The sequence below is a fragment of the Pagrus major genome, chromosome 15 (genome assembly GCF_040436345.1).
Source record: "Pagrus major chromosome 15, Pma_NU_1.0".
Lineage (NCBI taxonomy): Eukaryota > Metazoa > Chordata > Actinopteri > Spariformes > Sparidae > Pagrus > Pagrus major.
In genome coordinates, this window is record NC_133229.1 from 10,154,908 (window position 1) to 10,169,936 (window position 15,029).

The window sequence follows — 15,029 nt, forward strand, 5'->3', positions numbered from 1 at the left end:
GTTTGATCAAAGCACAACCACTCTAACAAGCTACACTTCCACAACAGCAATTACAATTCAGTACTAATAGAAAATCAACTTTTATATAAAAGATAATGAGTTGCTTGAATCATTCTGACAGAGTCAGAAGTGTATGAATAACCTGCACATAGAACCACTCATTTTCAGCCAGAGGTTTAAGTATACTTAACACAAAGGCATCATTTACACTGGGAGCATGACCCCACAACTTTTTGAAGCTTTTTGAAAGCATAATTAGTGCACCAAGAAATGTTGACTCAGAAATGATATGAAATGAATTTAATTAAAATTAATGAATAATGCACGATTATGCAATTTTTTCTTATTATCTACCCTGGTCTCAAACGATCCTATCGTCATTACATTACCTTAAATCGCGTATGTTGAAGACTATTCATAAAATGAGTCCATTTGTCCCCACAAAGTGACACCCTTGACTACACAAGTTAAACAAACTAGGTGGAAACTCCATTAATTACTGTTTACATCAATAAATATCAGCAATGTTTTTTGATCCATTTGGTATTTTAGCAGTTATCGTGACCAAAACTAACTAACCTGATGCTCTTTGAAGTCAAACTTGGCTTTGCTGAAATGCTTCTCAGTACACTGTAAATTATAAAAGTTTACTTTACTTTTAAAAAGTCAGGAAATCGATTACCTTTAGAATTATCAAGTAAAGTAGGCCATTAAATTCAAGTTTTACGAGCTAAAAAGTTTAAACAATCTAGTCTTAAATTCTTTAATTATTAGTCTATTTCATTTGGTAATTTTGATGTAATCAGTTTCCTCGCGTGTAGAAGTACACTGTATAAAATATGAAGTACCTTTGTGTATCAAAGAACATAATACAGTTGTATAAATATATTAATCTACAGTTTCACCAAATTTAAAGGTGCTATGTTGTGCTTTTATTTTTCTTACACTGTCCATCGCTGCAGCACCTCTATTCACCCTCTGTCAGATTGTCTGTTTCAGCAACTCTCTCTTTAAAGTCCCCCCTCCCAAAAAAGCCCAGACTGCTCTGATTGGTCAGCTCTCACAGGCCAGAGCAGGCAACACCCACCGTGTTACCGCATCAGCTCTGCTGTTTTATTATCAAACCACAGCTGTGCTGAAGGCTTTGCTGAGGGCGGCAACTGTTTAGCCTTCATTTAAAGGCACGGTTTGTGTGCTGACTGTGTGCTTTTATCTGAGGGTTGAGCATTTTGATTTATAGAGCAGCTACGCCTGCTTTATCATAATAATAAAAAGAAATGGAAATCTCACTTTCTACTATATTGGACCTGTGAATAACCTGTGCATCTCTCTTCTTCTATATTTCAATCTTGAGTCATGGTTACCACCACCCTCCCATTCAGTCAGGCTTTAATGCAATATTCCTCTTTATTTTATTATCCCTTCCCTTGTCACAGCAACACTAGTGGAACAAAAAGAAGCAGAGACAGATTCAGCTCTGAACAGCAACTGTCCTGTGATGTCTGCAGTGTTCAGCTGTTACGTATAGGTCTATGAATTTTGAAGTACCCTGGCAGCTGTTTAATATTGCAGTCACCACATCATATGAAATTTACAAAATTTTCCACCAGCTACCAACCCAAAGGCCATCCGCCAGCAAAGTCCTACTGAATGTATCCCCACCAGAGCGGCAATAACAAACAAATGAACAAACGATTGACAGTTATTAGGACTGCGGTTTGTCCTGACACCACCGCAGCAAGATAGAGCTCCTAGATAAAGCCACGGAGAAAGTACCGTAATCCATCACCCAGCCAGGATCAGCAGCAGCCACAGCCCAAGCAGCTAATGCAGTGCAAATGAACTGAAGAAGTGATGGAAGGAAATAAAAGCTGCGTTGACAACTTTTTTTTTCTTCAAAGAATCAACTGCTCCGAGCACTGTCTGAGTCCAAGCTCAACAAGCTCCAGTGAAGCAAACGCTAACTCCTCTGTCTGCTGCAACCAACAGCAACACTGACGCTTTAGCAGCTAATTATCAGAGAGGAGGGTGTTTAGATTCAGTGAAATTAAAAGTGAAGATTAGTGAGTGACAGCAAGTATGTTGAGCTCTCTTATTGTTCTGCATGTGGAGCACCAGCCCTTTAACACCAAGTTCAGGTTCATGTAAAGGATGAAAGGATGGAAAGAAGTTGAAATGTGGGCATCAAGGTGGACGCGTGACGCTGCCATAAATCCAAAACCAGGCGCCAAAAATGTCTAAATGTACCTCTGGTGATTGACATTAACAATGAGAAACCTGGAAATGCTTTCCCAGTTAGTACATTTACTCAAGTACTGTCCTGAAGTACAATTTTGAGGTACTTGAGTATTTCCATTTTATGCTACTTCATACTCCTTCATACACACGATACCTCTAATTACTAGTTAGTTTGCAGATTAATAATACATCATCATCAAATAAATTATGATGTATTATTATGGATAAAGATAAGATTTACTTGGCAGTATGGCAAAAAAAATGCAACAGGAAACTAATGTACATATTAACCCTCAAAGAGCTAGACAGCCACTGCAGGCTGGAAATACGTTTACTTCTCAAATGTTGAATACCTTTTGAACCGCTAGTCCTATACATATGCATTAAAACCTCATGTAATGTCAGCTTTTCAGTGGTGTCATATGTGCACTGTTTGGGCATTCAGGGGCTCCGTAGTGATCGTGATTACGCCACTTACTCTCTGAACTGTACAGGAAACTAAATATGGGACTACACCTGTTTTTCACTGACAAAAATGAGGATAATATGATAATAAATGGCTGTAACTTGCTAAGAACAGACAAAAATTCATATGGAAGTCTAACACATCTAAGTGCATCTTTTTAAAATAAAGACACTAAACTTCTTGAGGTTTAGGTGACAAACATCACATTTTAACTGCCATTTTTCTTTTCTTTTAAATTCTGATATATTCATCCACTCTGAGACAAAGTGAGACTTTAAATAAGCCAGACTGAATCTTAAAGGAGCACTGTGTAGTTTTGAGGATTACATTATAATCAGGAAGCGATAAATCTGCATTCATTGATTTTCAGCACTGAACAAACTGAATGATGAAAGCTGTTATTAAAGGACAACACAATGTAATTCATTTACTGCAGGAAACTTCAACGTCACCAGCTTTCTCACTTCACACAGCGTTACGGGGATCTTATTACACTCAGAGGACCACTTGTTTGTTCAGTTGTGGAAATATAATAAATAAATATCTGAAACATATTTATTTCTGACTTTTATTATTACCTTATTGATAGTGTAGATATGACCTTTCTGGGCTTGAATTTCTTTTTCCAAACTGCATAGTGCACCTTTGGGGTAGGACATTTTAATCAGAAGAGAAAGATATTCACGTTTATGCCTAAACAAACTAAATAAATAAACTCTCTTTGTTTTCATTACTGAATAAACAAACTGACCTTAAAGGACAACACATTTTCATACTGTTTTACTTTGTTTATATGTGGTGGACCCTGCCACCTTTCTAGCTTCAAACAGTGTTCTGGGACCTTATTTTCCTCTGGGAGCAGCTTGTTTATTCAGTTATGGACAAAATAAATATTTCTGAGTTTGTATTATTTCCCTTATTAATATCGTAAATATTAAAACTCTGAGTTTGACTTTCATCTACAAAACTAAATAGTGCCCCTTTAAGGTTCTCCTGAATCAAATGATGTATGGCTCTTGATGCTGGCTGTTGTTCTAGGTCTTTGAGGGTCAATGCAGCAATAATTATAATTATTTTTTTCATAATTCAGCCTTTACTATTTGTACTTAAAGTATATTTTGATGTTGATACTTTTATGTATGGCTTTTACTGCTAACAAAGTATTTCCACACTGTGGTATTACTACTTTTACGCACTAGATCTGACACTTCTTCCACCACTGTCCATACAGTTTAGTATGCACATTATTCTCTCCCATGCTGTTATTAAACCTGTGTTCCCAGTCCTCTCACTTCATCCTCCCACACACAGCCCGACCATGTCAGCTGGAGCACGCCACCCAGCTGCAGTGTGTGTTTACTCACTCTTGTAGCTCGCACTCCAGGGCTGATATCCATAATACCCGGTGATCCTCAGTATTCGCTCCTCTATGGACGCGCTGTTGATGTCCTCGACTGAGCGGGAGGACTTGAGGTCCTCCTTGATGGCCTCGTCCACCACCAGGTACTTGAGCTGTCTGAGCTGAGGGCTGATGTCCGAAAGCCTTCTGGGGCTCACGTCGGGCGACTTGCGCATCCCGCTGTAGGAAGAGGGAACAAGAGAGGGGGTGGCTGCGTTAGAAGACAAAGTGAGACCACCTGGATAAGGAGAAAGGTATAGCGTGTGAACCTTGTATGTGCCTGGATGAGACAAGAGTCCTTCTTGGCTACACCAGGAGAGTCAGTGCTGTGTGTCCCACAGAGACCGGCGTTTGGGGCCCCTGCAGCGCCTCGCTTGTACAGTACAGAAATCATCATCCTTCACTGGCCCTGCGCCGGCACAACAACAGTGTGAGAGACACTAAGCCAAAGTGACTGCTCCTGCAACTGTTGTATACTATGCCCTGTGCAACTCCCATTATAGGCTTATAGGATTTTGAAAGTAATGAATCGATGAGTGATTTGTGGAGACGGTGGAGGAACACTTGTGACAGCTCCAGGCTTAATAGATAGGCATAAAACTGCGCACAGCGTCCTATCTCATTTATAATGCAGAGGCGATAAATACTGGTGGTTTGAGTGCAGCAGGTGAGATAAAACTCAAAATATATCGCTTAATACGGCACAAATAAAGCTCTGTTTGGTGTGTGAAGTACCTGGTAAAGTAGCGCAGAGACCTGACAGCCTCTGAGCTGTCACTGAAACCGTCAACATGTGAAAACAAAACATGATTTACTGACCCACTCTCAGAAAAGCGGTGCGTAAAATATCCCCCTGTGCAGCCAGATCCTACTCAGAGCCGCGTAATGATTTCTAATCTGGGTCACAGCAATTACTTTAACCCTCAGTTACATTTAAAACATGAAACAAATTCACAGAGAACAACACACCACAGCTTTAATCAATATTTTAACACTTCTGCCCAATTAAGTCAATTAACTCCATCAATGTGCACGTGAAATCAAGTGCGCAACAGGTGTGGCCTGCCTCCTCTCGTTCGGCTGTACTGCATTTGTCAAAAAGTTTAAATGTCTTACATCGGCATTAAAGTAGTAGGAGGTCCAAGGTAGCACATACAGTCCCGATGGGGCCGTCCGACCCGGTCCCACACGGTGCCGTCTCCATCACCGTACATCCTCAAGGCCACTAACTGGGCAGCAACTGGGAATCTAAATCCTCATCAAGGCGGAGCCAAGTACCATCGTCCTGCTCCTTCTCACCCCCATAAACATATGCCTGCCTGGCTGGACACTACAGTGCACGAAGGGTGCGCTCTGCTCTGGATGCTGCTGCGTCCTGGAGGCACTGCAACAGCGCCATCTACCGGATTCACCTGAAATATCTTTATGTGTAAGTCTTACATACAAATGATGGATTGCAGCAGTTCTGACCTGGGATACCTGACATGTAGCAGGGGGCTCCAACCATTCTGAATTACATAGGGTCGTGCACATGAGACTTCCGATACTTATTCTGTCTTCTTTCGAGGAATATTAGATAAAACTGAATTTGCTGTCCAGAAGGACCCCTGGTGGCAACTGGATGTGGCTCTACACATGCATCTGCACATTTGCTGATCACAGCTGCGACAATAAGTCCATTAATCAATCAGTCGACTGAAAGAAAACTGACATTTTTGATAAACCATTAAAGGTGCACTATGTAGTTTAACGTCAGTTTATTTATTTAGTTTGTTGAGGCATAAAAAATCTGGCAATTAAGATCTTTCTCTTCAGATTTAAAATTTCGTCCCCAAAAGGACAACACAGTTTCGTACTGTTTTATTTTGTTTATATGTGGTGGACCCTGCCGCCTTTCTAGCTTCAAACAGCGTTCTGCAAACCTTATTTCCCTCTGAGAACAGCTTGTTTATTCAGTTCTTTAATGGAAGGATTTTCTGCTTTTCTTTGTCATTTATGACTGTAAATAAAGAGTCTTCTGGTTTTGGACTGTTGGATGGACAGAAGCAATATTCACTTTGGACTTTTTGGGAAATTGTGATAAGAATTTTTCATTTCTTTGACATTTTATAGACAAACAATTGATCGATTATTCATTAAAAAAACAAAAACAATCAGCAGATTAATCGATAATCAAAATAATCATTAGCTGCAGTCCTGCTACTGACCCAGCTGTCTTTCTCTCTCTCTCGTAGCTGATCTAAATTATCTGACAACATATTTTCCTGTGGCTCGAAAGGTCAAATCAGTGAGCACATGCCAATCAGCAGCAGTCATACTTTACAAATGAGCTCCTTCTGGTCCTTTTGCCTCGAGCTGTCACATTCAGACAGGCACAGTGGGTCTCCCTGACCTAAGATGAAAAAAAAAACTTACTTTGAAGCCTGAAGTAGGTGTTTTATTTTTAATCCAATAGTGCCAATAATTTGTGGCTCAGAACTGTATCAAGTTTTCTCAGCGGTATTCAAAAGACTGGCAAGCAGAAAGATGGGAATGTGAGGCGGAGGCTCATAGAATTATCTTACAGTTTTTTTTAATTGCTAAGACGCATTGGTCGAAACTGAAGCGACATGTTCAAAACTCTTAACACAGTCTGCATTTCCATCATGCAGCTCAGCTCAACAGTTAATCTCATGCCCAAAAGTGTGTCTCACCAACAAAACACTAGCACATTGTCTCAATTTGGAAACACACACAATCACTCTTAACAAACGGAACAACAAAATACTAACAAGAAAGAACATTACATCAAATACATCTTATATTTCAAGTTTGAATGATTTTTGTCAGGTAAATTAGTATTTTATATAGGATCTTTTGCACTTTAATGGTTCTAAATTATTGTATATGATGTAATATATTGCAACAACACTGAATCAGGAATGCAGAGATTTATTCAGGAACATTTGTGCTTTTGCATAAGTACTTCAGGACCATACAAAAAATAAAGATTACGTAAACAGAATAATGCAGAATCTCAGAATTCCAGGGGTAGAATACAAATTACAGTAAGAGATAAAACTAAAAAACAACACATGTATACTGTAATATTCAGACCCTGTCATCTGCATTCGGCCACATGTTTTCCTCGATGTCACATCTTATATCTTCTCTGGCAAGGCACCTAGGGTAGAATCTTCTTGAATGTCTGATCCATCCCTGGCAGGCTTCGGGAGAAATATCTCCACAACCAGCATTCATTGCATCCAGCAAGGAGAGCTGGTTGTGTGGAGAGCGATCATAAACCTTCCACCTCCATGCTGAAAAAAATTCTTCAATAGGGTTCAAGAAGGGCAAGTATGGAGGCAAAAACAGCAAACTTCACCCGCTGCTCTTTGATCCATACTTGCACAGGAAAAAGAATCAGAAGCCACTCCTTTTGTATATGCTTTCTAATGAGGCCAAACGCAGATCACCTGAATCAGTTTTCAGCTGAAAACCATCAGCTGTTTGGAATTGCATCTTCGTTTTATTTATTTTTATTGTCAATATTTTGATATAATTTTCAATAGATTTCAATGTGGCTGCAGCAGAAATTCCCCGTGTTTTTTCCCCTATCATTCTGTTTTGAGTGTGTTTTTAACTGTTTTGAACAAAGTGTGTTAGCATTTGAAAAATGTGCTGTTAAAGCATAGTGTTTTGCAGGTGTGAACTAGTGAATGAGAAAAGACTTCATCCATTTCAGTGACTGTGGTCACTGAATGCACTTCGTCTGAAAGCAATGAAAAGTGAGACACAGTTTAGCCCACATGCATTTCTGTTTTGCAGACTGTGTTAAGAGTTTTGAACATGTCGCTTCAGTTTCGACCAATGCGTCTTAGCAATCGAAAAAAACTGTAATGGTGTTGGCATAAACAACAAAACACGTGCACACGTCTTGTGAGATCTCTGTAGTGTAGAACCTTTAAGTCAATGCATGAGTCATGATACTTGAGCGAAAGACATAAAAATTGTTTGACTGGTATGTTGCTACTTTTCATTGAAGACATCTGTGCTGCGTGGGTGTGAAAGACTGGTCTCTCCTTTATCACACAAACTATCACAGAATGTTTTTCAGCACAATATGCACACCAGCGCTGTTACCAGACAACTTTTTGCAAGAACTATCACTAAAGATTCTTCAAGAATTCATGGGCCACTGGGGTCTCCTGTGCTCTATTATTCATAGTCTACTTTACCACCAGCAGTTCTGGCCTGTATTTCAAATGTCTGGCTGAGCAGAGGTAGAAATGAAACAGTAGAAATTGTTGTTTCTGTTCAAAACCGCAGAATCAAAGACACTTACAGGGATTTGATTACATCCAATCAGAGCTGTTCCTCCAGTGATGGGGTAATTATGTTCAGTGGTGGTGATTATATCTACTTGAAAATTAAAATCATTTGATTGTCTTTGTCTCTCGTGATCAGAATTGTGAAATGTGCAACAATGACAGTACAAGTAGAAGGTTTTTCACACTCTGATGTAGTTTTAAAGAAGTGAATCCTGACCGTGAACAAGGCATTCAAATGTTATAATGTTCCAGCTTTAGATGAAACATTTCATTCTAATTTTGCAGTCAGTTTGGCAAAGTTTAGCTGATATGTCTTCTGTCCCTAGATAAACCCATGCAGCACATGCAGTTCCAGCAATGAGGATGAGTGGAGCTCTACCTTGTATGATTGGGGTAGTCTCGCCCATAGGTCCCAGGTCCGTGGTCCCCTCGCTGCATTGCGTCTGCATTCTGTGAGCTCCTGACTGCGGACAGCAGCACAAGTACGCCGGCTGTTTTTTTGAAGACAGGTTTTGCATCGATCAATGACCGGCCACAGCTCGCAAGTCCTCACACTGAGGGTGGGGACCTGTGCTTACTCGAGCAAAAAAAGTCTGAGTCTGGTCATCAATAAGCGGGTCAACACCCCCCATCGACAGTCTCAGGGAGCAGAGGATCGGGTTCATCTTGCATAATGCACCTCTCAACTTCACAGCTCAGCCAAAGCCAAATCAATTCTGACTGTTCGACCTTCTGCTTTGCCAAAACTAAAATAATGTGTACGCCTCTCCTGTGAGACACAGCCCATAAATATCTGAACAGCTGATATAAAAGGAGTGCTGACATATTCAAGTCATTCACTGCCATCCAGAACACCATCTTCGACTCCAGCAGTCCTCTAATAGCGATTTAATTGGTGCCCCAATCTACAGGGCACTGCACTCCTTTCTAAATATGGATCAGAGATGAAGTGGGAGCCAAGGCTCAAGGCCAAGAAAGATAAGATGAACGGTGTGAGAATGATCCAAATGTTGCTTCACACACACATGCAGTGGAGCTTAATTGTGGGCCATGGGCCAAAAGTGAACACCTTTTGTCTTGTATTGTATTGTATTTTTAAGATGGAAAATGGTAAGAGCTTTTGATTGAGTCACTGATTGATAAAAATGCCAATCCAATATTAAAAACATTCAATAGCATTTTTTTTCTTTCAATGAAACATTTGCCAGGCCAACCTGAACCTTAAGGTGGGCCAACTTTGTGCAGCCCGGCTAAAATCCAATCTTCTGTTTATCAATTTGACAAGAATTTCATTATATGTACATATTTTGGTTATTTAAAGGCACAATATGTAAGAGTATGAATTGGCCAGCTGTCGAATTCACACTCAAAACAAACAGGGTGCAGCATTTCACCAGAGTAACTGCTGACAGTAGGCACTATTAGCTCATTAGCTTGTTAGCCCGGTTAGCCGTGCAACTAGAGGTCCAGAATGGGAGCTCGGGGGGAGTGTTTACACCGTTGTTTACACAACCAGTATAGAAATGCTGGACTGGGACAGGTCGGGGCTAGCTGGTTAGCATGCTAACTTCCATAAGATAGATATCTCTGCAACACATTTCATAGACGTCCCAATGTCAAAAGTGTTATTTCTTCACACTCTGTTGATAATTTGATAATTTTATATCATCAAATTCTTACATATTGCACCTTTAATGTCCATTATTAACCACAATGTTTATAATAGAAAAACACATAAGTGTGCCAATAAGCTATGACAGTGTGACCAGGATGCTGAAACTGAAGCTGCAAAATTGAATTCATCCATTGTTAATGTATGTATTTGCACCTCTGCTTTTTCCACTGTGACGTGATGAAATGTCATCTGGGAAACGAGGCATGTTTCTCAAGGGAGCATGACCTTTAGTACTGGGAAATAAAAAAGAAAATCTAACCAATATGTATTCAGCTTTTCTCTCAACATACAGTACGACAGCCCATATACATCCAGGACATGGGGGGATTTCAAAGTGAGAGGCCTCCAGGTTGATACTATCTGACAGACCAGGATCAAGATTTCACTCTCCTTCATCATAACCTCGCCTTTATCTCTCCTCTGCTACATCAAAAACTTGAATCCTTCAGTCAGAAACAAAAGCCGGCATGTCGTACACCTTCCTCCAATCTCTCAGACAATTCCATTATTTCTCTCATCCTCTCGTGTCCAGTTTTATACAATTTAGAAAAGCATGATGTAAATCCTCTCGCTTCGCACCATCAATATTTAACGCACCTCTCAGCCTGGAAACAGTGTGACAGACCCCTGCTGATTGGCCGGTGCAGGAAGAGAAGTGAAATTCTGAACCAGTAAAAAACCTCACATTCATCACTGTGCTAACTTAAAGATTTTGTAAACATTTAAATTGTCGTTAGTCAACATTTAATTGGTGCATTTTGCATTTCATATGCCAAAATGAGGAGCAATTTATTGTTAGAATCCACAGAATCACATCTGTTCCTCTGTCGCAGAAGATGTTATTTGTTGAAATGTTATTTCAGCCAGGAGGAAACATAACCTTCATGGAATGGGCTCCCTGTAGTCTCAGAGGCCTCTGAGATTTCTTTAGGGTATATTTGTTATTCAGCTGCCATTATTGGTAAGGTTGACACACAGCTGGAGAGTGGCCAGAATCTCTGTGGATGAGAGGGCCCGCTGATGCTATTATGTGTCAGCATCGTGAACCAGTTAGCTGCCGAGGCGAGCAGCTCCAGTGGGGGGAGAAGACTGGCATCTTCTGTCTTCTTTTCTGGCTAGCCGTAACTGCCCCGATTTCCATACTTAGATAATCCTTTTTTAGTTTTGCTGACAAATGAAAACAAGATAAAAACATATGAATAAAGCACTGTGTGTCCATGCATAGTTCCCTCTCTGTTGTGCTGCTATTAATATCAAAAGTCACCTCTGAAATAGCAGGAAAATGGCACTTCAGAGGATCTTCTGGATCTTCTTATCTCTACATAAGGAGAAGACTTTTTATGCCGAAACAAACTCTCTTTGTTTTCATGACTGAATAAACTGAATAAACAAACTGACCTTAAAGAACAACACAGTTTCATACTGTTTTACTTTGTTTATATGTGGTGGACCCTGCCACCTCTCTAGCTTCAACCAGTGTTCTTATTTTTCGATTCATAATTTTATATTATTTAGTCATTAATATTGTAAATATTACAATTCTGACTTTGAATTTCTCCTCCAAAACTACATAGTGCCCCTTTAACACATACATGATACACTCTGCTCTGCCATTATATAAATGTAATCAGCGATTGAAGTGGAGTCCCTCTCACCTCTTCTGACCATTAGTCATTCACATTCATATTGTTATAAGTAGAAGGTCTTTTATGCAATGTGCAGCTCTTTATCTCTTTCCTGCCATATCAAGCTATTCATCCTTTGTGAAGGAATAAAGAAAATCACTCCACTGTTCTTCACACGTAAATCCCCCGCCTTTTTGTGTCTTAGACAACTGCACCTCTCCTGCCGTAAATGTCTGCTTTGCATTTTAGTTGCACATTCTGGCCAAAAGGGATTTGGAGTAATTGGTCACCCCATGTTGGCAAGGGAGAACTCCCGGAGTCCTGAAGGAAGAAACAAGTGTTTGCTTCTTTTGAATATTTATAACCAATTATTTTCGTTGAGTTGTGAGGTGTGAAGGCTCGGCGACGACGAGATCTCCCAAATCAGACCACTACCTGACCTGGCAATTAAACTTGTCAGTATTGTTCTTTCATGTGCTTGTGTTTTGAGGCAAACTGTGGTCAAAGGCGCATTTGTATTTGCCTTTTGTTGTCCAATTAGTGGCCACAGCATTTCCACATTCTCGCTCAGCTGGGTATCATACTCAGATCTGATTAACCCAAACGTCAAGGCAGAAAAACGTGCAACGTGCTGCTGCATTCCCGAGAGTTGCTTCATGTGTTTCAGCCTGACTCCACCGGTTATGGGTGTTGTCAGACGTCTGAACTCAACAGCACAACACAGTTGTGTTTTGTTTTCCTGTTGCTCTTTTTATGCATTCATGTTTATTATCCAAGCACCTAAAAATGTGCGTGTGCCTTCTGTGTATGAAACATGAGAACACACTGCAGAGATGGAGGTTTTACTGCAGGATGGCCATGCCAATGGCTGCAGCATCCATTCGCCCCTCCTTTTCTTCCCGTCCTGTCAGTTTGTCTCACCTCTTACACATTCAAGACAGAGATAACTAGGACAGTGTGTGTGTGTCCTGCTGTTTGCTTTGTGAATGTCTGTACATATATATATTTATGTTAAGAAAACAAGCATAAACACAACTTAAAATGCAAGATTCTACATCTCATTTTAGTCATTTGTTGGGTGCATTAATAAAAGTAAATCCACATTATCATTTACAAAGTATAATCACCACTCCCTTTACTAAAAAGAACGCATTGTGTTTGCAGTAGCAAATGCAAGCAGTTAGGAGAGTTGGCAGTGGGGAATGTTTGTGCTCGAGGCCTCCTGCATTCCCATAGTCCCAGTGTGTGCGTGTTTCAGGATATAAATAGAGCAGCTCCACCACCAGAAAGCGGTGCTATAGGGTAGATGTCAGTCGTCGCCTCAGCTCAGCCCGACCCACCCCTTGTCCCGGATGACCCCAGAGTCTCTGGACCACTGATGCATGAGGAGCCGAAGTTGCAACGATGGACTTGCTGTAAAACCTGACGGATGAAATGTCGAGCATTACACAATGGTCTCCTGGGCCATTCTGCAGTGTGTGGTACTCCTGGGGTTTGCTGGAGTGAGTGTCTTGCATTATTTGTACACTAATGCAAGTATCCAGATACCCTAAAGAATAGCTTTAGGTTCATTGTAATCATGGATTCTCAATTTGAACACAGAGAAAAGAATAATTCCTGTTGCAGGATTAAGGCTTTTTTTATCTTCACAGCTCAGGCTCAGGTAGTTTCCGGTGTGCATATGAATGAAGCTAAAAGATCAAACAGCAATATTAATGACGAGGAGCAGTGAGCACATTTCAGTCAGGTTTGTAGAGGCGGGCCTTTAGGGGATAGTCCTGTTCTGCCCAGATGCACTCCTGACTGACAGCCTCTGACAATTGTACTGTATGTATGAGTATGTATGTGAGTCAAAATGAACAGTAAATAAAGCAGAGCAACTGTGGGGATTAGATATGACATCCCAATGTTTAGCTGTGCTTGAGCTGGTTTGTGCCAACGTTGGAAGGTATTTTGTTGGAGTCTCTGGAGATACAAAGTCATTTTGTAAACAGATTTTGCTGGTGCATGCAAAACATTTCATTTCTGGGAAAAGGATGCTCCCTCCCCTCCAATGTTTCTTTTTGTTTTTTGCTTGTGAACAGGCATGTAGTTCACTCATAGACCCTGGAACTCACAAAGTCACAGAGGTGGCAGATTCACCACAAGGGGGCACTGTCAGACATGCCAACCTGCGCCACCTGCTGCAAAGGAAAGCAAGCAGCAGCAGACTGCATATGTGAATGTAAAAAAAGAAAATGCCACCTTCTACAGGGCATTTATGTAATTGCTGTAATAATTTCCAGCTGCCAAATGCAGGCAATCAATAATTAAGCTTAATTTTTCAATAGCTACGGTTCATATGTTTGGTTATATTTATATTTTATATTTTAAACCTGAAAGAAATTATACAATTTGCTCAGAGGCTGGAAACCACTGCTATGAATGAATAATAAGAGTGTGAATTAGTGATAAGTGTATTTAAGTGCGCCAAAAGTGCTGTTGTGTTACTTTTGCTAGTTTCTCAATACTCCTTGAGCCTTTTCAAACGAGAATGCATAATGTTGTTTTGATGTATCACATGCATTTACATGAGAAATTATTTGCCGTGTGAATGCAATTCGTGAACGTGAAGGTTGTCTTTTTGTCTGGTTTGATTATGCTTTTGTTTTTCATGAAGCTTACAATGTGTTTCACGCAGAAACAGAAAGGCTGTGAATGAATGTAAATATTTAGATTTTTTTAAATGTAAAAGTGCAGTCAAACGTTATTAAACAAACATACTGTAAGCAGTTGTCTGTGACTATTTGCAGTGCATAATTGAGTGATGGCGGGGAGTCAGCTGCATATGGCGCTCAGCTGTTCTGTTGTTGTGTTTAAATCCCTTTTCTCTGATAGGTTTTTCTAAGCTTTAACTCCTGGAAATGCACAGTACTTAATATCAATTCATGCAGATTACAAGCATTAAAGAAGGGATTCTGATTTGATTACAGTGATTTGTCATTATGTACATGAACAAACACAATTGCTGTTCCGTCCTGATTCTGAACATGGTGGATTTGTACTGTATCAAACAGGCTGACACCCAACATTCATTGTGCACCCACAGGTAATTGTGTTCACACAATGTGCATCCAATAAATACTTTGCCAGGAGCTCCTTCCCCTCATCTTTATTCAGGTAGTTAAACTTGAAAACATGGATATAGGCTAAGCGGCTCTGCTCTGAGAGGTGCCTGCGTGTCAGAGGTAATTACACTTCTGTTCAATAAAGAAATACAGCCGCTGAATAAAACAAAAGTGTTGCTCTTCTTTCTGCACCCCAGACCCAATTAAAT

The 15,029-nt window shown here is 40.3% G+C and overlaps 1 protein-coding gene across 1 annotated transcript in view; it reads right to left on the reverse strand.

Moving 5' to 3' along the window:
* slc35f3b (solute carrier family 35 member F3b) overlaps positions 1-5,317 on the reverse strand; it is a 58,679-nt gene extending 53,362 nt beyond the window's left edge. The window contains exons 1-2 of the mRNA XM_073482458.1: positions 5,220-5,317; positions 4,069-4,283 (exon numbers count right to left, since the gene is read on the reverse strand). Of these exons, the coding sequence (XP_073338559.1) occupies positions 4,069-4,283; positions 5,220-5,317 (313 nt within the window). The remainder of the gene's footprint in view (positions 1-4,068; positions 4,284-5,219) is intronic.
* Positions 5,318-15,029: the final 9,712 nt, after the last annotated feature.